The following is a 27,098-nucleotide window of genomic DNA, read 5'->3' on the forward strand; positions in this document are numbered from 1 at the left end:
AGGTCAGAGTTTAGCTTTTCTTTTATGCATCATTTAATACACTGGCTTAGGGTGTTGCTTTTTTTTTTTCAGTGTCGTTTTCTGTGTTGGTCTCCTATCCCTAAAATACAGATGGGAAAGGAAAAGCTTTTTGAAATAGTTAATGATTTGTTAAACTGTTACATGTTAAAACTAGATACATCCAGCGTTTTAGGAAATACACACAAAAGGGGTTGCATTGTGTGAATTATTTTCCTATTTGAAACACAGAATCTCTCTCAAATGGCTTTAAAACCCATATTGTAGTAATGTATCCAGTTTGTTCCATTAACTACTCACAGAATCAACTGGAGAACTGCTGTTATTAATTTCAATGGAAAGCTAAAATGTGGTTCATTTTCTGTAATTGCAGGCCCATAGCCTAAAGAGCCAGCAAAAGCTTTTAATCTGAGGCATTTTTAGAAGGGTCTGATCAGAATTACATTTAACATCTTCATAAGGTGAGTAATTATGAAAGCTTCAATAACAAAGATAGTCAAAGAGCTGCACTCTGTATGATATAAATTTCCCATGCTGTAACCAAATGGCTCTCTTACCTGCCCGCCCACCCACACATACCTACAATTATGTACCACGTGATTGGCAACAGTCAGAAATATGGCTTTGTTTTTTGTTTTGGCATAAAGTGAGCTCCAGAAGATTATTAGGACATAACCTCAGCTGGCCTGGTAAATGCACCACCTTGAGATAATTACTAGTGAAGAGATTTACCTGGGCCTACGGGCCATCCTAATCCTTTCACCCATTCCTTCCTGTTGGGTCTTGTTACTCCCACATCCTACTTTCCACCTAGTGCTGTAGTCTTCCATCATTGTTTGGGCTACAGGAGACACCAGGGTTCTCTAGGGAGAGCAAACAATCTTCCATAACTAGCCAGAGGAGGGTGCTAATGTGTACTGCTTGTTGGTAGTTTCAGAGGCTGTGAATGGGGACTGAGCCATATTGTGTGACCCACCCTCCCCTCAAGTCAACAAGAGCCCCGAGGAGGTTCTTGAGAAAAGGTCTCCCATATAAACAGCGAAGATGTCTGGGGTGGGGCAGTACCATTACAAGGATGGTAATTAAATAGCTACCTCCAAAGATGAAAGACACTGGCTTTTGAGTGTGCTACAGCAAACCCTCCAAGATCTGGTTTCTTGTACAAACGTGAGCTTTGGGCCAAAGAAAGGAAAAAGAAAGCCTTGAAGTGAATGGAAAAGGTGAGCTAAAGCAGACAGCTCAGTAGACAAAACACAGTTATGGATTGTTTGAAGGCAGTGAAATACATTAAATCATCCTAAAACCATGATCGCCGTATACTACACCATTAAAGTGTCATCTGGTGTAACAATATAAGCACAAGGTTGTTAATAAATCTCACATGGTTGGAATTACTCAGAGGAGACTTTCTTACCTATTAATTCCTTTCTGTGTCCAGGTAACTCAGTCTACCCCAATGAGTAACCCCTTCCTTCTGTGCCCAGCTGGTGTGTTGATCTTGCATCTCTGAGTCTCTGGTTAGTGTTCCCCCAGGTAGTAGCTATGCTGGAGAGAGTGCACACTGGTCAGACAGAATGGGCAGAGAGTAAAGCTGAAGATGAAAAAGGGAGAGGGCAAACCAGAGGAAGCACATTTAATGCTGAGCGATTGGAACATGCAAATAGGCATCCTTGAAGAGGCCACATCCAGATAGTCTGCTGGACTGATGGGCCTCGTGGTCTGTACTTTGGACTTCTCTCACCTCACAAATTGGTTCTGCCATTTTTAGTTCTGGGCAAAGGCCCTGGGGTTCTGCTCAAACAAACAACAGCTCAGAGTCATTTGCTTGTAACTACAGTGACTTCCAGGGTCTTGATGAGAAGCAATAGCTGCATGGTCCCGCTGGCAGACAGCATGGAATAGCTCCCAGAGCAGAAGGTGGCAGGGGGAAAGAAGAGTTCTGAAAAACCCCTCCCCTCTAACCAGCAGGGCCCAGGTGTGCTGGGTGATTAAAATCCATCCCTAGGGAACACCCACAACCCTCACTCCTTCAGCTGCTGGTAGGGAGGGAAGGCAGAGACTGACAAAGAGAAGTGCTGGGCTTGCTGGTGCTAAGGAAGGAGGTGGGGGAATCTTTGAAAAGGAGCATTAACAAGCATGGCTGAGACTGGTTTTGCTGGCTGGGGGTGCTCTTAGTTTGAGAATTAGAGCTGAACGAGGCTCTGAAGGAAGTGGGCCTCTGACACACTCCCCTATGCTGGGAAGAAGTGCTCAGGAGGGCTTCTTTCCTTCCTCAAGTCAACATAAAAACAGGACTCTTTAAAAGCAATTGCTGTCAGCCTTGTCTGGCCAGAAATGTCCCCAAACCAAGGCCAACGTCAAAGGCTGAGCAGCCCCTGCTGCTTGCAGCTACTTTAATGGCCTCCTGTGAAAGGTCACTGGTAAATGAACAGCAGCATGGCACTTCTGCTGCAGCAGAGCTGGAAGGAACAGATGCTGCTACCAAACTCAGTATTTTTCTGGTTCTGTTTTAATGCTACTTGCTACAGAAATGGGAGGGATTTCTGCTTTAAGAGCCAATGCAAAAGGTCGGAGAAGCCCAGGCTAACAAGAATTAATTCTGTGCGTCCCTATTGAGCTACTTGAGACAATAATCCTCTTTGTCTTGTCCCACTGCAGGCCCCTCAGCCTCTAGTGACTGCTGTTACTCCATATCTGGATTTCAGTGCAGTACCAACCTGGCCCAAGGTACCTTCCTGGACCATTCCATGAGGCTGCGGTTCCACAATGAACCGATGGCTGACGTTCTTTAGAGAGCAAGCAGGGTGTGTGTAGCAGAAGGATTTAAGGCTGGAGGAGAGGCAGGAGAAAAGACGGTAGCTTACTGCAGAGCCTGAGAACAGGATTTCGGAGCAGAAGGCACATGCCACCCACTTCCTGGAACAGGAATGGCTATGGGAGGTGAATAGAGCTCCACAGAGAGACCTGCAATCATGGCTACAAAGTCATTGGCTTCCGCTGCCTCTCCCACCCCGTGTCCTGATTCCCCTGCAATGTAGCCTCCAGCTTGTTGGGCAGGGGGCTATGCAGTTGGGCCCATGAGCAGCTCAGCAGAGCAAGTAACCCACCTGCAGCCTTCCATCTAGACCCGGGTTGGGAGCCTATGTCCTGTGGGCCAGATCTGACCCTTGGCTTACCTTGAACCAGCTTGTGGCAAGGCTCGGGGCTTCCTCCTTCAGTGGGACAAGCTGGTGCTCATGCTTCAGCCCCATGGCTGGTCTCCAAGCCTTGTTGTCCTCTTCCACCCTGTGGGGCTGGATCACAAGGGAAGTCCCAGGGCCCTGAGGGTGGTTGGGTGTGGCCTCTGACTGACTTTTCTGTGGGGTCACTGGCCCCCCACTGATCCAGACCTTCTCACCTATAAGTGCCTCCACCCTTCTCCCTTGACATTAAATGCAGAGAAAATAGGGAAAGAAGGGTAAGAAGAACATGGGGCCAGGTGATATGCAGCGGTAGACGGGTTTCTGCCATCTTTGCACTTTGCGACACGTGTTTGTTTTATTTGGAAAATGTTCTTTCGTAACTGGTGTTCGGGGTTAGTAATGGCAACTGGCCATGGGTGACCATTGTACCGTTTCAATGTGTTTACAAGTAAAGCTTTTTTATATCATCAAGAATGTGTATTGTTATCAGTTCATCTCATCAGACAATCAACATTTGGAATAAGAAAGCTAAACCCATGATCAGGGACAGTTAGGAATTAGTAAGCAACCACAATTCCTCTAGACACTTAGATACAGAAATTCACACCTCAAGAACTTCCCTATATGAAGCAATTTTGTGAATCATCTCTAATCCCTTCCCCAGTTCATGTTGTCATTTCATTCATATGTACGTTGCAAGGTAATCAAGTCCCCATGCTCCTCAAGAACTGATCAACTCCCAAATCAATTAAGTTCACCCTCCCACACCAAGTACATTCAAAGAGGTATTATTTCTCCACCTCCAATGAGCCATGTAAATCCAAATATAGGAGCATAAAACATCCCTGACTTCTGTTGCTCTGGTGCATCCAGGTTCAGCAGTGGTAGATGCACTTTCTGGCTGAGGTTACTGATTCATTGTTCCTTTGGTGTCATAGGTGCATTCAGGAGGAAATGGCTCATCTCTAGCATCACAAAAATAGTGAAGAAAGCAGCAAACTACAGTAATGAGGACAGCACTGATAACACTGGAATACAAATGGGTCTGCTGACACCACCAACAGGATTTCAGCCTGCCAAAAACACATCAAGCCAGACCATTCTACACCTACAAAGAGTGTAATTAAACTGTCTTTTCCCAAGGCCTCTAAAATCCAGGTACAATTCATAAGCCAAGGCAAAAAAAAAAAAAAAAAAAACACGGTACATGGGGCCCCAGAATAACGGTGGGGACAGTAACTCCATTTATGACAATATCATTTGATGGGAATAGTGTCCATGAATGTAGATGCTCAAGCAATGAAAAGTCCTAGTACCATGAACTGAGTGCAGCTCATGTTGATGTTCATAAATTGCCCTCTATAATCCATGAGGCTCTTTATAACACTGGAGTTATACCCTTTGCAGTTTATGGACTCATGCGCTCCTCAAGGCAAACTATGGGCACATAAGTCCCATTAGTAGCTCTGGTGCAATTTGAAAACCCCCATTCTCTCAAAAGTAGCACTTACCTCCAGTGGCAATGGAACTATTTTTAGGGTACAGGAGACAGCTGTTCATCTCACCATCCCAGATTGGGGGGTCACAACTTGGGTTGCCAACTCTCCTGGACCAGATGGTGCAAACATCATGGCCACAAAAAGCATCTGGTCCAGGAGAGTTGGCAACCCTAGCAACAGCTGGAGGCAGCTGCAGAGCCGTGGGTTGGCAGCAGGAGCCTGAGGGGCAGCAGAGCCTCCAGGGTAAGTGGCTGGACCCCAGAGAAGGCAGGCTGCAGAGCCCATGGGACAAGGGCACCACACTGTGTGCTCTTCTTCCCATTCCCCTATTTAGGAGCGAGGGAAAGCACAGCTTGCGTCACTTACTCCTCTGCCTCCTTCCCTCACCAGCTGGGAGTGAGAGAAAAGCACGTAAGCTGCGTGCTTTTAGCACGCTTTTCATGTTAGCCTGCTCACATGAGTGGGAGGGGGAAAATAAAATAATAATAAAAGCCAGAGAACTTGCAAGTGAGGATGGAGAATATTTGCTAGCTCTAATACAGGCAGGTGACAAGATTTCCAAACCTGAGCGCATAGGGACAAACGCCTACATCTATAAATAAGGCACATAAATAAGTGGCTTGATTTTTCAAAAGTGCTGAGAGTCAATGGGAGCAGCCTGGCCCTCTGGGAAGTCAGGCCACTTAGATATCCCCAGACGGGGCTTTGGAGCCTTTGCAGTACCCATTTCTTTAATCTTGGTGCAAGTCTTCTAATGTTTTGCCTGACAAGTGCTGACAAATGCAAAACCCTGGTTGGAACTGTAGATAGTGCAATGTGTGGAAAACACTTCTTGTTTTCTGGCTCTAGGCCAGACAGCTCCCCTGCAGAACCAGGTAAGCGGGTGGAGGGGAGGGGTAAGAGAGGGCTGGGACCGGTTGCTGAGTGTGTGTAGGGTTGCCAGGTGTCCGGTATTGCCCTGGAGAGTTTGGAAGTTTCACCTCCTGGCAGGGGAAAAAAAAAAATCAGAAAATACCAGCCATTTTAGGTGTCCGGTATTTTCTAATTTCTTTTACCAGACAGGAGGCAAAAATATCAGACTGTCCGGGTCAATACCAGACACTTGGCAACCCTAAACTTCTCCAATGAGTAAGGTTTTGCAGGAAATCTATGGAAATCCACTGGCATGCTGTAACAATGGTTCACTAAATATATCTAGCTAACATAACAGGGTCCTTCTCCTTTAGTGACATCCCTAGACATTACTGTAACTACAAATAATGATATTGCTTGTCTCTGATTGATCACCGAATTATTGCTTTTATTTAATTTGATGAAAGCCTCTCACAATACCTTAGTGGTAAAGATAACCTATCCATTATGTAAAATATTTAGTTTAAAACTGGATTAGGCTCTAGGGTACCTAGTGACGGAAACAATCTGGACAAGTTAATCTAATATGAATTTCCTGCTCTAATTTCCACTATAATTTGATGTTCATATCTCTGGTATTTATCACTGTTCTTCAAAGACTGAAGTTCACACCATATGTAATTCACAAAATATGCCCAGTATTCCACCTGTACACAAAAGTTTGCAGTTAAAAAGATGTGTATGTCCCAGTTTTAGTCAAACTGCATTCTTCTTCCATGATCTTCGAACTCGGGTACTTAAGACGACTGTATTTAACCAAATATACCTTTTGGAATGTCACAGGTTTTACACTACATTCATCCTCAAGGTATCCAAATACCTCACAAATAGCTTAATACATCATCAATATTCAGCAGAGGCTGTTAGCTTCTCACACACAGGAAGTCTGAGCTCTTCTAAACTGAGAAAGATTGGTCCTTCCACTAAGGGGGGGAAGGGGAGGAAAGAATGGCCTAAATCTTTGGAACCAAATACAGGTCAGAAACCTGCTTAGATATAGATATTTCACCTAAGGAGACAAGGAAGCCAGCACCTTGTACTTTTGTAGAAAGTCCTCAGTGAAAGTCAGCCATGGCCTGGAGGAAGAGCTGGTGAAAGAAACCATCTTGAACAAGCCCTGTACCTTGCTGAATTAAGTTTTAGACTTTTTGATGCAGGTTTTCATTTATTTGTTTGTAACCTGTTCTAACTTTATTCTTTACACTTGAATTAATTGTATCCTAGATATACTGTTAATAAATGTTTTTAATGTCTTAGCCAACTTGGTGCTGTGCTCAAAAGCTAGAGTGTGTTCACCCAGTTAATATAATAAGCCCTGATGTGTTCCTGTATTTGTAGTGGAGCAAATGAGCCACGTTATTTCTCTGAACTGCTCAGAAGAAGGCAGGACATTGTAGAGCTTACATTTTTAGGAAAATAGGGGATTAGGAGTATGTGTGGGCCAACATGCAAGTAATAGCCAAGACTGATAGAAGCCAGACTGGGGTTATGAACAGGATCCTGGGGTCAGAGCTGATGAACCCATCCACGCAACCAGACACTCAAGTGTGATCTGTATGCTTGTAGGCTGGCTGGGAGCTACAGAAGTAAGGCATTGTAGGGCACCCATGGATGCTGGGCAAGTGGTAACACAACCCGTCACTAGTCCGGAATTGCATCCTAGAACTTGACAAAGGCCCATGCATAAAGTATGATTTTGAAGAGAAAAATCTCTCTAATATTTAACAAGACTCTAGTGAAGATCACTACATTGAAACATACCAAGTTTACTGTCAGTAGCCTCCCCAGGAATTGAAATTGGGGTGTGTATGTTCGAATTTATAAGGGCTGATGAGGGGTGACACCATGAGGGTGAAGGTAGGCTGTATGGCACCATAGTTCACAAAACCAAGGGGGGAGGGGTGTTGGGGAAATTCGGAGCGGTATACACCTCTATGGGGGGGGGGATGTAGGAAAATCCCTGTTTACTGTATTGATTGATGACAAATCTGGGAAGTAGGTTTAGATTTTTCATTGCATCTGCAGGCATTTTACAACAGGAACTTTCAGTTTTGCAATATTGAAATTTTCCCTGTGTTGTTCCTGATTCAAATAGGAATTAAGCCCTCGAAATAGTGAAGCAGATTTTGCTTCATTAGTATGCCATGAGGCAAAGTAAACTGTTTTATACTCTTAACTGAAGATCCACAGGATTGCTTAGGATAACTGTTACTTCTGGGAAGACAAAGTATACAGATTACTAGGTCCAGGACTTAATGGAATGTGCGTATGCTCAGATGCAGCAGCTACATCTGTCTATACATGAAAACCCTTATTTTTTCACTGTCATACTAGAAGGAAGCACTAATACTGGCAAATTCTGCAGATCCTTTTCCATTTTTCAGGAAATCTCTTAGTGAATGTAAGGCTTCCTGATCCTTCTACCTACTGGGCCATGTCCTATCAAGAACCACAATCTAGGATCTGGTCAGTACATCTAATGAAGTTTTAACCAGATCTTCAAAAGGTTGCTCTTTACCTTCCTTACAAAGAATCATTCCTACTTGAGGGCATAAAGCTGCCTTTCCAGCAAGGTTGTATGCGTTTTCCTGTACCAAACCTGGATTATAGCAGAGTCCTTGTGATGATCAGCACCAAGAAATTGCCCTTGTGGTAGAGTACTGGAATGTGCAGGTTTTCCATTATTTTCTGAAGCTTTTTGGTATTACCCACTGCTGAAATGTGAGTTTGACAGATAACTGAGGTGTTCTAGTTTGGTAAATCTCATGTTCCTATTTTCTCATGAATGTGCTCTGAGATTTTTCTGTAAAGTTCTATAACTGTAACTTGTGTCTAACCAGAGAGAGAAATATATCCCTAAGTTGAAGGCAAATTCACTTACATATATTCTTTGTAAAGAGTCATACAATACTGAGCTGATGAAATGGATAAACTGGACTTTTATTTTCATTCATTCTTCAATAATACCACACAATTAGATAGAAGTATCCAAAAAAAATCTTGAAATAATTTAAATGCAAGGCACAGAAGAACAACCTGACAAAGAAATTGCAAAATCATAAGAGAGGGAGACCCTTGGGAACAAGTTTCCATCACAAGATATTGTGATCAAAAGCTACTGCCCAGTGGAATAAACCATATAAGCACAACTTAAGCTAAACCATGCTTTCATGATAAAAAAGAAAAAAGGGTAAAAATTAGATTTTTTTTTCAAATGTTGAAGATTCTGTCACTTCAAATGAAATATTTTAAATGCAACACACTGGTCAATACATTTCCTAAATGCTATGCAAAAATGTAGTTGGCAAAACTTCGCATTAAAAACAAAATATACAGTTAAACTATATTTGGATTGGAGGAAACCTTGTTCTCACCTTAGCTAGGGAATATCAAAGAAAGGCAGTTTCTGTCTTCTTCAAAAACAAATATTCTCTATACAGTAATATACTGCATGGGAAATTGCTCTGTATCTTGATAGTGTGAAAGCAAACATCATACACCACAGAGAGGAATAAAACTACTTAATTCATAAGAGCTTTTACATTTTTGGCAAGAGATGGTAGCTTTATTTTTTAAACAAAGCTACTGGATTCACTGACATGCGATAATATGCTCCAGCAATATAGCTGCTAAGTTTGAAAATAAAATTCATGCTTCACAATTGAAATATGCAGTGATTATGAAATACATTCGTTGATAATTAATACCATCATTATTACAACAGAGAGGTCATTCATAAATTAGTTCAGATTCTGAACTTGGTTTCTAAATGGAACGCTTTTTCAAGTATGCAGAATATTAACAATATATAGACTTTGTTACAGATCAGCACATTAGTTGGTGTGCTTTTTTAAAAAAAAAAGAGTACTTATCCTGCAAACATTATGGACAAAGCAAAACTTGCAAGTTATAGGTTTGCTTTAAAAATGCTAAATGTCATTAAAGATATAAAATATTATAGTTAACAGCAATTGAGTGGCAGGTGTTTGCCAAAGAAAAATTATTTCTCAAATGCAAGACAGGTCTTTTTAGTATTTTATATGAAGGCATTTCTCAGCAAGCAACAGAATAAGCAAAAATTTTGAAGTTAACTTTGCGCTTGGAGTCCCATCTTCTTGCTTTTATACAGTAATGTCCATTTTCATAAACAGCATTCGTCTTTTTCTAAATACCTCTCTGATTTACAAGTTGTCACAATAATATTTCTACACAAGAATAAAAAGAGCTACCGACAATCACAATATAAACTGTAAAAACGGTTTTAGTAAAAATGTTCATCAAAATTTTCTGACATAGCAAAACATTCATTTGGAAAGTAAACTCTAATACAGCAGGCCATTCGATCAAAGGTGACCCAGGCATTTTTCTTGTTGCCATCATTATGACTAATTATTTCCATATTCCTTTGCATTATAGGATACAAACTTTGAAACATATTAAATTATTTTCTAGCAAAGAGTCTGATTATTGCACTTTATAAAAATTCCAGTAATATCAGGCTTTTGTACTACTCTTTTGTGAACACTGATGACCTGCAACAAAAACTATGGGACGAAACACTTCCTTATGAGCAAGACAGGTCCTTAAATTATTTTAACATACTGGAACAAGATGGAAACACTCACAAAAATGAAAAATGCATTCTTTTTCATACCAGTTTTGATTCACAGCAGCAATGGGTAGAACTTTAACTGCATTACTGACATGAACCTTCTCTCAGGGAAAAGAGAGTACGAAGTTTACCATTTAGTGTTTCAATTTGGAAAAATTCTAAGAGAAATCAGAAATACCACAGAAGCTTTCTGCTGACTGTCAGAATATTACTGTCTGGGAAGGCTTAATGACAATAACATCCTAACATGCATGTGTCAGCTCTTAAACAATGAGCACATCAAACTTGATAGATATGGCTGTTTCAACATGGCAACACAGGTACAGTAAGGAGGTTGAGTATCCCCCCCTTTAAAAAAATGAATGTAGCAGTTTTTGGCCCTGCTTATTACCAGCTCTATCAGTAAAAAAATGGAGGTTTTGTACCAACCATGTAGAAAATCAGCTTATTGAACCAAAACGGTTTTACAAATCTATATGAGGCTTCCAGGCCAGCAAACAACAGTCAAAGTTACTTTGTTTCTCTGCTCCTTTAGCATAGGGACTAGTGAGGAATGGCTCATGCCCACTGTGGATAGTCCATTTACAGCAACAATCATGTCACCACACCTAGAAAAAGAAACAAAATGGAAAGCAGCTGATGAACAATAGTACACAACAACTTAACACAATGAGTAACAGATGGCATTCTGTAGTTAGGGCCTGAGGTTTCTATTAGACTTGAAGTTCAGCTGCTAGAGCTAAAAGCATTCAATTTAAAAAAAAATGAAGTATGACCTTCCACTGTAAGTAGTATGGGGAATTCTTGAACCCCTGGGGTTCAGCTCTGGTGTAATTCCCACACTAACTCTAAGGCTATGTCTACACTTGCGGCTTCTTGAGCAAGTAATATGCAAATGAGGCTAAGTGTGGAATATCGCCGAGCCTCATTTGCATACCTAATGAGCCACCATTTTTTTCAGAAGAGGCTCTTGCGTAAGAAGGAGCATCTATACTGCCCCTTCTTGCGCAAGAAAAACCCTCTTGCGCAACGCCATTCTTCCTGAAAAGTAATAGGTGTAACGGCTTTGCACAAGAGGGGTTTTTTGTGCAAGAAGGGGCATTGTAGATGCTCCTTCTTGCGCAAGAGCCTCTACCTGAAAAAAATGGTGGCTCATTAGGTATACAAATGAGGCTCGGCGATATTCCACGCTTAGCCTCATTTGCATATTACGTGCGCAAGAAGCCGCAAGTGTAGACATAGCCTAAGAGTTTGCCTATGGAAAGATACCAGGATTGATGCAAGAATGGAAGAGGGAGAGAGAAAAATAATCATTTTACCTGGGTTAAGTAGCAGATATAAATATTTATAAGTATGTATATATATTTTATGATAAAACATATACGTGTGTATAGTGTAACACACACTTACATATAATATGCATTTACTGCATATGGCTGTTAAACACTTTCCAACATAATACCCCGTTTATGGTTGCTTATAACTTTACCAAACTTAACTATTCAGTAAAGTTTCACATACCAGGTGCCTGCTTCAGGATGTGCATGTAGTTTGAAAAGTTAAATTTGGTAAAGTCTCTCTCTCTCTTGCTCGTGCGTGCACACACATATACACAACTTCAGCTTTACTGGTTAAGTTTGGTAAAGTACATATACTGTATATAGGAAAGTTTTAACTAAAGCAGCGCAACTGTTTCTAAAAATGAAGTTAATAGAAAATATGTAGTTTTGCCCATGTTAAAAAAAATCCTGCAGCTATTTAATTGGGAAGACGTACTGTCCTCATGCTTTGGAGCAGGGATTTAAAATTAGGCAGGGAAAGCATCTTTTGCCATTTGTATGAAAAGTTGCCCTAATCTGGTCAAGTTATAAACATCTGAAAAATCTCAATTTGTACATGCTTGGTGGAGACTTGTTTGAGTTTAGCAACCACATTCTCTTTGGAGTCTTTCTGCACACGGCATGCTCTCTCCCTGCGCTGTTCCTTTCTGTGACTTCACAGCCCATGTTCTATTCACACAGCATGCTCCAAAACCATGTTGCAGGGGATGAGCAGTACTTCCCTGCAATTGCTTCTCCTGGGCATACCAGAATGCTCTGTTCTTTATTTTCAATATTCCTTGGGCTCTTCCATAGGCAGGGTAGGAGGAAGCAGCCTGACTCAGAGTGGTGAGAAGCAGATGGACAGTGGCAGGGAAGAACATTTCCTAACTTTTAAGGTTACAAAGTCACAAACTCAATGCTTTTTTCATATAGTTGTTTTAATGTAATTGTATACTAAAGTACAAACAATAATTTATAGGGCCATTTAACAACAAGTACAGTATGCTTAGGTACTTGAGAATATTATTTCATTTGATATTTAAGGATCTTTAAAACTTATTAGGCTACTGCTATACAGTATATGACCAGGGAAATCCCATTCTCTGGAATAAGGCATTCAGGATTATAAATGCAGTTTTTCTTAAGCTACTTTGTAAAGCAATAGTTATAAAGAGATTTCTGTGTTGTAAACTTTCATGAGTCACACAGAGCTCCCAAAACCCCAGAGTATCAGTCTTAACCGCTTGCTATTGTGATGATTTGAGTCATAAAATGACCTCTAGTCCCCATATCATTGGAAATGTGCATTAAGCTGTTCTGAAAATAAATGTTGTAATCATCACATAATTCATATCTACCCTGTATGTAAAACAAATATGGTACTATCTTCTACTCATGTTTTCAAACCTTCGTGGTCCAATTTACAAACAATGGAAGCTTTAATGGGCATTTCAAATTCTGATCTGGATGGACTCTAAGTTCAGCCAAAATAAACACCCAAATGCCAGATTTGGGGATCCTACTAAAATACCATGTCTGAAAATTGGATCCTACATGTTCATTGACTCTCAGTGATCTTGACTAGGTAACTGTTCTAGCCTTTTCTCTACACGCTTCCTCCCTGCTTTATTATAATATGAGGCTCCTCTCACTTTTGTAATCCTACCCGAAGTAGGCAGAGAGCACTGTGCAACAGGCTCACTTCCCAATTGCTCCCTTTGAAGAGGGAACATCAGTACAAGTTATGGGGGAGATGGGTCAAGTCAGCACCACTGGCTGATAGTAGAACACGTTTCCAAAGAAAGGCGGGGTAAGGAAAAATGATGGGGAATAAATGTTCGCACAAGTTCTGACTGATCCCACTTCATCCCAGCCAAAAATCCTTCAGACTTCTCAGCACAGCACCTCGTAGATGTGCCAGGCTTTTTTAGGGAGCTGGCCAGCTCCTAAAAAATACCTGGATATTAGTCAGTGTCCCCAGGATTGTATGTAATGTGACAAATCACTTCATGAAATATGCCTTATCACTTTGCCCATGCTACAGGCAGTCCCCGGGTTACGTACAAGATAGGGACTGCAGGTTTGTTCTTAAGTTGAATCTGTATGTAAGTCGGAACTGGCGTCCAGATTCAGCCGCTGCTGAAACTGACTGCCAGTTCTGACTTACATACAGATTCAACTTAAGAACCCGAAGTCAGCTGCTGCTGAAACTGATCAGCAGCTGATTCCAGGAAGCCCGGGGCAGAGCAACTGTGCCTTGGGCTTCCTGTAGTCAGCGCTGGTCAGTTTCAGCAACGGCTGACTTGGGGACGTCTGGGGCAGAGCAGCTGGGGTGCTGCTGGGTTGCTCCAGTAGCACCACTCCTCAGCGCTACTGGACCAACCCAGCAGCACCCCAGCTGCTCTGCCCCAGGAGTCCTGATTCAGCCGCTGCCAGAGCAAAGCCTCAGAAGCGCGGGACCCCGCCGCTGCTGTGGGTTTGCTCGCGGTGCCCCTGGTCTGCTGGGGACCGTCTCCAGCAGACCAGGGGCACCGCGAGCAAACCCGCCGGGACTGCGGCTTTGCTCCCGATGCCCCTGGTCTGCTGGAGACAGTCCCCAGCAGACCAGGGGCACCAGGAGAAGCTTTTCTCGCCCCGGAGGTCGAGGTGGCTGACCGCTGCCTGTGAGCTCCGGGGCGAGAAAGTCCCGTTCGTAAGTGCGGATCCGACATAAGTCGGATCCGCGTAAGTCGGGGACTGCCTGTATTTGTAATACCATTTAAAAAAGAAATTGTAATACTTACTTTAATCTTCCGTCAAAGTATGCTGGAGTTCCAAGAACAATCGTTTTAATGAAGAAAGGCTGGTTTGTATGATTCTCCTCATATCCACCAACAATGCTAAAGCCCCAGCTTCCTAAATTGCTCCTCCGTAGCACTACATCATGGCAGCTATGTAGGCAGCTGTGAGGTGAGAGTGAAATATGGAAGGAGAAAAAACACATACCATAGTAATATTTTTCTTTTATGTGCACCACTTGCTACAGCACATCACTGCAGTAAGCATAAAAAAGTAGGGGCAGTGGCGGGTAGAGGATAGTAATTAACAGCGTTCCCAGGTTGAGTCAACTTGCAATACTAGCCATCCTGACTACAGTGTGCTTAAAATTATATTTAAAAAACACTGGCGGTAAAAATATACTAACATAAAGACTGTCCTGTTGGAATTATTGATTAAATACAGTTACACCTGGAAAGTGACACTTCTAAAGTAACGTATTTTATCCCCCCCCCCCATCTTCCCAACTCAGCTTTGGTATCCAATGTGCTTCATTTGCAAACTGAAAGATGATTTTTTAAAAATCAGTTTAGGATTTTCCATCTTCAGTTTAGGACATGAAAATCCATCTGTCTTCTCTCTGCCTCTTTTGGTTCATCACTACCAGTAATACAAATTCTACAGGTGACGGTTTTTTGGATGACAGAAAAAGGCAGAGTATAAATAATCCAGATTGGAATCAAGTAGCTATATTAGCTTTGACATACTTACGTATGTCACTCTCCTGACCATAACCATACTTTAAAAGTGATAATGAATGTGTCAAATGTTTAATTAAGGAAGGTTTTTTTCTTTTCATGGAAATCTTTAAGTCCAGAGAAGTAGAACATTTTGGGGGTAGAGTTATCCATTGCTTCTCTAAATGAATACTGTTGTGCGATGCATTGAAGCACAGGAAGCATAATTGAACAGCAACATGTGGTCGTTTGTTATATGTGAGCAATAAATGACGACCAGATCTTGTGACACAGAGGTATTTATCAGAATTGAAAGCAGCTTATTGTAATTATCTATCTCACAAGACATTATGACTATTTTACAGGAAATTACATAAAGACATCTTGTACAGAAAAACCTAGAGGAAATGAAAGAGGGCCTGATCCTGGAAGCCCTTCTTACAAAGGGAAATGTTTGTTACTGTGTGTAGTTCTATTCACTTCAGATTTATATTATGGTCTCAGGGCTGACTGTCAGATTTGGTCTCTCCCATAGTTAGCTGCAATGGGAGATTAACATGGATCATTATGTGAATTTATCTGACACGAGCCAATGTATGGTCACCCTTGAGCCATACACACTAAACTGATACTGCACTCAATCAATCCTATGGGATCATCAGAAGGCCTTTGAAAGTGAATCCCGCATGGTTACTATACTGCCTCATGAGGATTGCATCATCGTCAGTGAGGAAGGATGCCTTCAGTAAAAGGAAGGCACAAAAACAGCTGCATGTTTCAAGACACCCACTGAATGGACACATTCCACCACTCAAGAGGCTGAAGTCCAGAAAGTGTTCTGCCTCTGTAAGTCCCTTGTCCCAAAATACCACTGTGCAAGGCTACAGTACAAAAAATGGGGGAGGGAGATACCAATGGTCTTGGAGAAATTGGTTCCTTCAAAATAACTCCCACCAGCTACTGACCTTGAATGAAAACACGGCTATTCTCTAAATTGAGTGGGAGCTGGAGTGGCAAAGTTTGGTGACAATATGATCAAGTGGCAGCTGAGGAAAGACCCCAGATGTGAACGTGGAGAGTCTAGGCAAAACACTTGAATGCTGCTTCAGTGCCCCATCAACATCCCTTTTGCCAGAGGAACTATTCGAGATAAGTAACAACAACAAATTTTGGCTGTGGTTTTGGACCAATAAGCTATGATGATGGTTTCAGGATTTCCTTCTGATACCATCACATTCTACATGCTTTCTGTGGTTGCATCTGCAAACTGTGGGTATTACCCTGGAAATCCTTACTATTAAGGATAGGGCTTACTATAGTGCAGAGTGAGTTTAAAATTCACAGGACTATGCACAATAATAAGCACTACCCTTGATAGTAAACATTACCCAAAATTAGGCCCACAGTTTGTCGATGCAACTACCAGACAGTGAAGAATGGGATAGGTGAAATCTGGTGATATCAGGCAGTCCAAAAGTTGGGAAAAGGAAGTGGGTTTGTGGCAAATTTCAAATAGATATATTTGTGTTTGATGGAGTTGATGTTTGGTTTTCTGAGTTATATATCTGTGATCTGTGGATGCAGATTGGTCTGTTCTAACTTTTTTCTGCATGTGTACATAAGACGTGTGATAAAAGTCAATGATTTTTAAGGCTATATCTTTCTATTCTATGAAGTTATTCATTTGCTTTTCTAAACTTTGTTTTGTATATTAATACAAGGTGATTTGGGTAAGTGTTCTATGTTTCCTGTTTAAAACTTTATAACTAAGGAATAAAAATGACAGCTTACATTCCTCCTTACATTGAGATGGCTGTGTCACACTTTTCTCAAGGTTTCCAAAGGGATAATCAGTGTCGTCTATATTCCGGCTGCTTGTAAGTGGATTGTAAATTGAATGTCAGTGCAATAGATAGGCAGCAATCTAGCAGGTGCCATAACTAAACTGTTCTTTGCTTTAGCATTTAAAATCAGTTTTAACATCATATTATTAAAACTGCTGCAGCAGCACAAAATAAAACCACACTAAAATGAACTGTTATTGCGTCTGAATGCCTGTATAAGAAAGAAACCCTTAAGCATGTCTCTTCTCCCCTATATACGCCACATAGATATTTTTATAAAACATTAGGAGAGTGAAATAGCCAAATACAGCGGTTCATGTAAACATGAGTTTAAACAGATCATTCACTAACGAGTACCTTGGAAGCCCCAGCCACATGACCCACGAAGGTGACCAGCTGGCATCATATTCATTTTCACTGATTGTGCTTGGTTGTTCCTCATTAGTTTGAGTTTTTTCTTCAACAATCTGGACCTCCAATGTTTTGAGTGCCACCACTGAAGAGGTAGCACTGGCTTTGAGCATAGCCACTGCCTCACTATGACTTAGATTGGTCAGATCAATGCCATTAATATTCAGCAACACATCACCTGTTTAAAAAGGCACAAATAAGAGTACAAGTCATGATGTGGCCTATTGAACAATTGTCTTTCTGTGCTAATACATGGCTTGTACTTATAACACATTACCCAGGGCCTGGTCACATCACTGTGTTATCTTATTGTTTCTCACTATCTAGGTCCAGGAACGATCAGACATGTGAACTGCAATGTATTAACACTATAGCCTCATGTGGACAATGAAACATAATTTGTAAGATCTTTCACGACTGCATATTTCTGCAGAAACAGAAATGCTGTGCTTGGCTAACATGCTCTGCTAGCATGCCAGTAAGAGGTGTAAATGATCTATTAGGTCAAGCACCTCTTCTACCTTCAGTAACAGAACTTCCCTGCTTGGATTGATCCCTATGGTATATCCTCCAGTGCTTTGCTCAATCCACATTTAATGATTCAAACACTGGAGCTTCTATCACTCCCACTGGAAACTATGCTCACCATTAGAGATTTTTTCCCCTGACTTGTGTTCCTTTTCTGAATTTATCCCATTACTCACAATCATCCCGCAGTGTTTAAAAGGAAAAGGAATGGCACAAGCTGTAGCGTGAGGGAGAGGGAAAGTCTTGCAGAAGGTAGCACAGCAAGTGGGACATGAGAAGATTACCCCCACCTCCCTCACCACATGTCCAATCAGGAAGGACAAAATAAGGATCACACAGGACAGATTATTAAGGAAAAATCAGCTCTGGGAAAGCATGAGCATCTGTAAAAAGAGTATAATGATCTGGAAAGAGTCTAAAATACAAAGTTTTCCTAAAAGGATTTTTCTTGTGAATATCTTAAAAGAAGGAGAGAAACACTTATTGTCTGACTCGTTACAGTATTCCTGCTGCAGTACAGAACAAAACCACAAAAACACAGGACTCAATGACACAAGATATGAGAATCAATCACTTTCCAGAAACTTTTTGCCAACTTCGCCAACTTTGGTAATGGTCCCAGGCCGGCTCTGCCCCCAGAAGGGGCACAGCCTCAGGCAGAAGAGGTGGTTCCCTCTAGGCATTGTGTGCCGCTGGGCAAGGGGAGAGGAAACTTTGCACACTCCTCTGCGGGATGGGGGAGCATGCAAAATCTCTCAGCCTCCACCCCCACCAAGTCAGGGGTGCGCAGTGCCCAGACAGAACCACCAACCATTTTGAACAGCTGGCTGTTTTATCTGGTGTGAGTGCCCCTGGCAAGGGGGAGGACACTCTGTCCACGTCCTGATTGGCTTGGGGGCAGGAGAGCGTGCAAAGTCTCTAGCTCCCCCACCCCACCCTGCCAGGGCTGCGCGGCGCCCAGAGCAAACTGCTAGCCATTTTGAACAGCTTTCTCATGTGCCCCTGGTGGGAGGTAGAGGAGACTTTGCATGCTCCCCCGCCTCCAGACCCTTATTGGCCTTGGAGCAGGATGGACCGCAGGCCAGATCAAATGGTTTGGAGGGCCGGAATCATCCCACAGGCCATTATCTTACCCACCCCTGGTTTAGGAGGTACTGAAGATATTACACAAGAAGAGAGCTGGTTTCTCAGACAGGTACAGGGCCTAACTCATGTGACCAAAGCCCAAACCAGGAAGTGTATGCTGAAGTGAAAAATATCCGGCAAGACTAATTCATAGGGGGATTCCAGTCAGCTTTAAAGAATATAACCAGCCGTTTCCTGATCTCATCAGGCTTCCCCGGTTAGCCTTATCTACACAGTCATTTCCTAAGCCAGGGGAATGTGGCATTGTACAGCGAATTTCCAGTAGTGGAAATTTTGAGAGAAGCATTTATCATTGCTACATTACAGCTGTTGAGAAACCTTATGTTACCTTGCAAAACAAATTTATCAGAAGAATATTTGGAAGATGCGTACACTGCCATTTGAGTCAAATCCTACCTCGTTTGATCCTGCCATCTCTTGCAAGACAGCCATGAGGTTGCACACTAGTAACGAAGATTGGCAGTTCACCACTTTTGCTGCCCCGACCTCCTGCCACTGTCATTCCAAGGGATTCGTGTGGTTCTTTTTTCACAGTAATGTGCTTTTCTTGGCATGTAACACACTGGGATAGATCCTGCAAGAAGATACTTTATTTTAAAATTGATGCTTACTAGGTTCATAATCTATAATTAGGTAGTTAAACAGAGCAGCCTGATTTTCAAAAGTGATCAGCACTTTTGAAAAATCACACCATTTATTTAGGTACCTAAATATTGATTAGGGTGGAGGAGGAAGGTTGGGACTTGAGCTGCAGCGGCGGGGGGATGAGGGGACGGGGACTTGAACCCACCACCCTGAACTCCCCAGGCAAATGCCCTATCCCCCTCCAGATGGTCTAATTTTAAGCATCCATTTTTAAAAACTCACTTCTAATTTACTTATAATATGCTTAGAGCCTTGGTGTCCAACCAGTTCTGAAGCGACACAACACTTAACCAGCCATATAGCCACATTATTCAAGACAAATAGCAACATATAGCTAGTGGCTAGTGTGTTGGACACCATGGTCTTAGAGAGTATTGCACCACATTGAATACTGAAGATCTGCAATACAAAGTTTGTGCTGAGGCTCAAAATCCATATGTTCATATGGCTAAGTGTCCCAGCACTGAGAAACACTAGACTTTCGTGTTTTGGTGGAAGTCCCACATATTAAGTGCATCTTTTTTGTAAATATCTTAGGGACCAAACTCTACTGATGCAACGTGAAATGAAAAAGCACATGTACTTCAAGGGTGAAAAGCTGACACACCTTTTGAATAGTTTATTTTTATCCTTGCAATTTTTTCTTTTTCTTTTACAGTTTGTCTCCAGAATCAAGTTTGGTTTCACACCATCAGGAGGGTTTAAACCTGAACTAAGGGTAAATCTACACTTGCACCTTAGTTTGAACTAGGGATGCAAATGTAGGCGTTCTAAATAGTCAGTGAAGTGGGGATTTGAAGCAAAAAATGAAGAGTATCGTTAGTTCAAACCAAGGGGTTTGGTTTGAACTAACGCATCTCGGCACGCACTTTCACTTTCGAAACAGCTGTTGATCGGAGTAACGCGCCGGCGAGATCATGCTAATGAAAAGAGGGATATTTAAATCCCCGCTTCGTTGACTATTTTGAATGCCTACATTTGCATCCCTAATTCGAACTAGGGTGCAAGTGTAGACATACCCTAAGAGCTTGTCTACACATGGAATTATTCTACAATAGCTATCCTGATTAACTTCCTGTGTGGATGGTCTTTTTCTGGAATAAAACTGCCATATTCCCAATTAGTTTAATCTACTCTGGAAGTAGATTAGGCTAATTTAGCATAAAACATTCTTGTTTATAGAATAAGAATGTCCCCACAGCTGTCTTTAACAGCTATTCCAATTTAAATTAACCTTAATCCAAATTAATTTATGTAGAGAAGACCAAATGTATTTAATTTGCTTAAATGCCTAAAAACTCCCATACTTAATGACATATTAAAAACAGTCCACATTTACCACCACTGATCATTTTAAATGTACAGAAGGCTTAGAGGTAAGCTAAAATTTCATAAATAAATTATACAATCTATTATAACCTTCCAGTTGCAGTTATTTCTTCCCCACACGTGAAAAACGAAGCAGTGTCCTTTTATATTCCCAATGCACAAAGCCAGGAGTAGTTTCATATTAATATGTCAGACACATGCCATTGTACATATATAAAAGCAGCTTATTTTTAATTCTGTCAGGCTTTGGGACCATTTATTTGCTGGTGTTGTATAATTATGAAAACACAGCATTCTTTAAGACTGCAAACTTCAAAATCAACTCTGCTTTTCTTAGATGACAGAGGTGTGCAAATGAACTACATGATGAAACCCCTTTCAGCCCTTTTCTGAAATCTCTCAAATTTTGGAAGAAAATCCTTGCAAAAACATAAAGTGCTCACACCTTAAATGATGAAACAAAAGACAGGACTATGCAGCACTTTAAAGACTAACAAGATGGTTTATTAGGTGATGAGCTTTCGTGGGCCAGACCCACTTCCTCAGATCAAATTGTGGAAGAAAATTTTTCCACAATTTGATCTGAGAAAGTGAGTCTGGCCCATGAAAGCTCATCACCTAAATAAAATAAATTAATTAATGGAAATTGCCTATCTCCTAGAAGTGGAAGGGACCTTGAAAGGTCATTGAGTCGAGTCCAGTCCCCTGCCTTCACAGCAGGACCAAGTACCATCCCTGACAAATTTTTGCCCCAAATTCCTAAATGGTGTCTGCAAGGATTGAACTCACAATCCTGGGTTTAGCAGGCCAATGCTCAAACCACTGAGCTATCCCTACCCCCCCAAAAAAAGTCTTGTCTTTAAAGTGCTGCATAGTCCTGTCTTCTGTTTCAGCAAGACCAGACTAATACAGCTACATCTCTATTACCTTAAATGATGGACATTGAATTAGGCTATCAACAGCATTTGCTGGAAAAAGGACAGAAAGGAGGTCTAGTAAATGCCTGACGCTCTAGGTACTTATAGGATTAAATGAACTTGAAGAGCCAGAAGTTGTATTTTTGGAACTACCAAAATGTCTGAAGCATAAGCTTGGAACAGTCAACAGTATTTTATTTTTATAAGGGGTCTTGTGCATAATGCCACACTAGATCCATGGAGTCTCTTCCTTCTCTCCTTCACCCCATCATATAAAAGCCACTGCAATAGCCACAGATCTCTTACCTTTGATTCAGGGAAGAAAAAACATGACTTTTCTGCCAATCAAGGGTTGCCAGATGGTTTCAACAAAAATACTGGACACACTTGACATTACATCACATTCTACATTACATCTTATTTAGAAAATACTGGACATTTATATTTTCTCATTTATATTTTCTCAATTTGTTTCCTGAACAGAAAGCTCAAATACTGGACTGTCTGGTTCAAAACAGGACTCCTGGCAACCCTACCAATCAATGACAATTTGTTTCTATGGCTGAGGAATATGCTCCAGCTCCTAGCATCTTGCAATTCAATCACTTGCACAGCAGGAGTCCAAAGGGTGCTCCTGAATGGTAACCCTCCCACATGGTAGTAACACATAACCCACTTTCCCACATGTGATTCCAGAAATAGTTTGAACTTATACACAAGACTTGCAGGTGTTGCTATAGCCAGCAAATCCAAATACTAGCGACTGCTATTACATTTTCTCTTCAAGTGGAGAAAGAGAGAAACACTAACCTTATGCGAACTGTGTCTGCTGTGGAACAGCTGTTGCGCTTGGTAATGGTTGCTGTTGTGAGTCCCTGCTTCTCTGAGAATAGCGACTGTCTGCGATTTCACTGGTCTGGAGATTGTTAAATTCACCCGTTCCCCACTAGCCTGAGGGATATACATGCAAAATGAAAATGACCATAAAGTTCACATTGTACTATTAGTAATTAGGAGACAAGGGAAGATCTGGGTTTGATTCCTGGTGCTGCCTCAGACTTCTTGTGTGATGTTGGGATAGTCATTTTTTTCCTGCCTTCCCATCTATACAATGGAGATGTTAATACTTTCATTCTCATCCCTTCTCTTGCCTATTTAGACTGTAAACTCTTTGTGACAGGATCTGTCTCTATGCATATGAACATCACCTAACACACCGAAACCCCCAGTTTCAGTTGGTCTAGGCACTTCTGCAATACAAAGGAAATAACAAGAAAAGGGATGGAATATATTGAGACTATGATTTAGCAGTTTTCAAAACTACTCAACATTCCAAACCCTAATAGATATTTAAAAACATATTATTCTTCTGGAATCAGTAACTTGTATGTAGTTGGAGATACTATAGAATCAGATCACCAAACTGTGTAGTTTTCAGGGCTATCCAAAAGCTCAGTGGTTACCCTAATGTTCCAAAATTCCAACATCAAAATCTCCAAATGTAAAACTGACCTCTTCAAAATCTAAATAAATTGAAAAATTGACATTAAAACACCAGGATTATTAGTGTTTCCCCTTAATGATAAGAGATATTTAAGGGACATTTAAATTAAACTGTCAAATAATCTTCCTCAACATCACAAGACTTAAATTGCTGTTGCTTTGGGTTAATCAAATAGTACACAGCAACACTCTATATATTCCTAGTGTTTAAGCAAGGTGATTTACTAGATGGATACATGGCTTAGAATCAGACACTCACCTACCCCTTCCTCCAGTTTTTTCATTGACTGGTTATGTGAATCTTGGAAAGTTATTTCCCTTTTAAATTCCCATTTTACAGACAGGGAAAGTGTGGTACAATGCTACCTACTTTCATAAAGCTTTCTGAGATCTAAGAACATAAAAACATAAGAATGGCTGTGCTGGGTCAGACCAAAGGTCCATCTAGCCCAGTAGCCTGTCTGCCGACAGTGGCCAGAACCAGGTGCCCCAGAGAGGGTGGACCAAAGACAATGTTCAAGCGATTTGTCTCCTGCCATCTTTCTCCAGCCTCTGACAAACAGAGGCCAGGGACACCATTTCTATCCCCTGGCTAACCTCCACGAAATTATCTAGCTTCTCTTTAAACTTTATTCTAGTCCTAGCTTTCACAGCCTTCTCTGGCAAGGAGTTCCACAGGCTGACTACACGCTGTATGAAGAATAACTTTTTTTTAATTAGTTTTAAACCTGCTACCCATTAATTTCATTTGGTGTCCTCTAGTTCTTCTATTATGGGAACTAATAAATACCTTTTCTTTATCTGCCCTCTCCACACCACTCATGATTTTATATACCTCTATCATATCCCCCCTCAGTCTCCTCTTTTCTAAACTGAAAAGTCCCAGTCGCTTTAGTCTCTCCTCATATGGGACCTGTTCCAAACCCCTGATCATTTTAGTTGCCGTTTTCTGAACCCTTTCCAAGGCCAAAATATCTTATTTGAGGTGAGGAGACCACATCTGTACACAGTATTCAAGAAGTGGGCGTACCATAGTTTTATACAGGGGCAGTAAGATATTCTGTGTCTTATTTTCTATCCCTTTCTTAATAATTCCTAGCATCCTATTTGCCTTTTTGACCGTCACAGCACACTGTGTGGAAGTTTTCAGAGAACCATCCACAATAACTCCAAGATCTCTTTCCTGATTTGTCATAGCCAAATTAGCCCCCATCATATTGTATGTATAGTTGGGGTTATTTTTCCCAATGTGCATCACTTTATACTTATCCACATTAAATTTCATTTGCCATTTTGTTGCCCAATCACTCAGTTTGGTGAGATCTTTTTGGAGTCCCTCACAGTCTGCTTCTGTCTTGATTATCCTAAACAGTTTGGTATCATCCGCAAACTTTACCAACTCACTGCTTACCCCTTTCTCCAGCTCACTTATGAATAAGTTGAAAAGGACTGGTCCCAGGACTGACCCTTGGGGGACACCACTAGTTATCCCTCTCCATTCTGAAAATTTACCATTTATTCCTACCGTTTGTTTCCTGTCTTTTAACCAGTTCTCAGTCCAAGAAAGGACCTTCCCTCTTATCCCATGGCAATGTAATTTACACAAGAGCCTTTGGTGAGGGACCTTGGCAAAGGCTTTCTGAAAATCTAAGTATACTATATCTACGGGATCCCCCTTGTCTGCATGTTTGTTAACCCCTTCAAAGAACTCTAATAGATTAGTAAGACATGATTTCCCTTTACAGAAACCATGTTGACTTTTGTCCAACAAATTATGTTCTTCTACGTGCCTCACAATTTTATTCTTTACTGTTTCGACTAATTTGCCCGGTACTGAAGTTAGACTTACCGGTCTGTAATTGCCAGGATCGCCTCTAGAGCCCTTTTTAAATATTGGTGTCACGTTGGCTACCTTCCAGTTGTTAGGTATGGAAGCCGATTTAAAGGTTAGGTTACAAACCACAGATGATAGTTCAGCAATTTCCCATTTGAGTTCTTTTAGTACCCTTGGATGAATGCCATCCGGTCCCGGAGATTTGTTAACATTAAGTTTTTCTATTTGTTCCAAAACCTCCTCTAATGACACTTCAATCTGGGACAGTTCCTCAGATTTATCACCCACAAAGGACGGTGCTGATTTGGGAATCTCCCTAATGTCCTGAGCCGTGAAGACTGAAGCAAAGAAATCATTTAGTTTATCCACAATGTCTTTATCGTCCTTGATTGCGCCTTTTATACCTCGATTGTTTAGGGGACCCACAGGTTTTTTAGCCGGCTTCCTGCTTCTAACGTACTTAAAAAACATTTTATTATTTCTTTTTGAGGTTTTGGCTAGCTGTTCCTCAAAATCTTTTTTTTGCTTTTCTTATTACATTTTTACACTTGATTTGACAGTGTTTATGTTCCTTTCTATTTATCTCACTAGGATTGGACTTCCACTTCTTAAAAGATGCCTTTTTGTCCCTCACTGCTTCTTTTACATGGTGGTTAAGCCACGGTGACTCTTTTTTAGGTCTCTTGCTATGTTTTTTAATTTGGCGTATACATTTAAGTTGGGCCTCTATTATGGTGTCTTTAAAAAGTTTCCATGCAGCTTGCAGGGATTTGGCTCTAGGCATTGTGCCTTTTAATTTCTGTTTAACTAACCTCCTCATTTTTGTGTAATTCTCCTTTTGGAAATTAAATGCCTGGGTGCTGGACTGCTGAGGTGTTCTTCCCACCACAGGAATGTTAAATGTTATTATATTATATTATGGTCACTATTCCCAAGCGGTCCCAAGAATGGGATCCCAAGAATGTGACCGTAGTGCTGCTCACAGTGTGCTGGGTCAGAGCTGTAGTTGTACATAGATACTCAGGTTATAACCTACAAGCTGTTAGGCACTCAGGATTATGTGGCAGATAGACATATAACATTTTATCAGTCTGGATTGCACTCTGAATGTGACAGCTCTATACAACTATCTATAAGATTCCAGGAAAGTCATTCTACAGCCATTTTATGATTCATAGTAACATAGGGTCAGTGTGAAGTGACGGAATCAGCTACTAGCATGATTACAGCGCCTTTTGTTCAGAATATCAGCAGGTTGCATCCTCCCTGGGTTTTGTGGTCTGTTACCATCCAAATTTTAAGTTCTTAGGTATCTTGACTTCATAAATTACACAAGTAAGGCATGAATTTATCCCATGCCAAGAGTCCTAAAGCACTGCAATGAGAGAGGTAACTCAACCAGTAAACTATCATTACTCCACAGTCACTTGCATGCAACAATTTCATTAGCTGTATGAAGAAGACTGCACGGACCTGTGTACCCAATAGCCACCTGCACAAACTAACACAAATCTCCAAGCATAACTTCCCTATAAATCAACATGTACCCCTACACAACAATACAATCAGCACACACACCATTAGGAATGTAAAAAGTTACCTGGTTAACTGGTTACCCAGTAAGATTTAGGCTTACTGGATAGGTAAGCAACCCTTGCAGCAGCCCTGACAATCCCAACCTGGACCCCAAGTGAGGAAGGGGGATCCTGTCCCAACCACATGGCAGCCCCAACCCCAATCCCGCCACAGCCCAGGCAGCAGCAGAAGGGGCCATGGCCCAATGTCATGGTGCTGCAGCTTTGTTCCTCAGATGCAGCAGCAGCCCCAGCCCCATGCCTGGGTGGAGGCAGGGGGACTCTGGCCTGGTGTCGTGGAGCTGCAGCTCTGACCCTGGCCCCAGTT

General features: G+C 41.5%; 1 protein-coding gene across 6 annotated transcripts in view; it reads right to left on the minus strand.

Moving 5' to 3' along the window:
* Window positions 1-8,527: 8,527 nt before the first annotated feature.
* LNX2 (ligand of numb-protein X 2) overlaps window positions 8,528-27,098 on the minus strand; it is a 93,670-nt gene continuing 75,099 nt past the window's right edge. For all 6 annotated transcript variants that reach the window (XM_075919227.2, XM_075919226.2, XM_089775522.1 and 3 more), the window contains 5 exons: window positions 22,670-22,810; window positions 19,365-19,542; window positions 17,241-17,472; window positions 14,329-14,487; window positions 8,528-10,831 (listed from right to left, as the gene is read on the minus strand). In XM_075919227.2, coding sequence (XP_075775342.2) covers window positions 10,696-10,831; window positions 14,329-14,487; window positions 17,241-17,472; window positions 19,365-19,542; window positions 22,670-22,810 — 846 coding nt within the window. In that variant the 3' untranslated portion in view covers window positions 8,528-10,695. The remainder of the gene's footprint in view (window positions 10,832-14,328; window positions 14,488-17,240; window positions 17,473-19,364; window positions 19,543-22,669; window positions 22,811-27,098) is intronic.

Source organism: Pelodiscus sinensis, chromosome 1 (assembly GCF_052426305.1).
Source record: "Pelodiscus sinensis isolate ZL-2025 chromosome 1, ASM5242630v1, whole genome shotgun sequence".
Taxonomy (NCBI): domain Eukaryota; kingdom Metazoa; phylum Chordata; order Testudines; family Trionychidae; genus Pelodiscus; species Pelodiscus sinensis.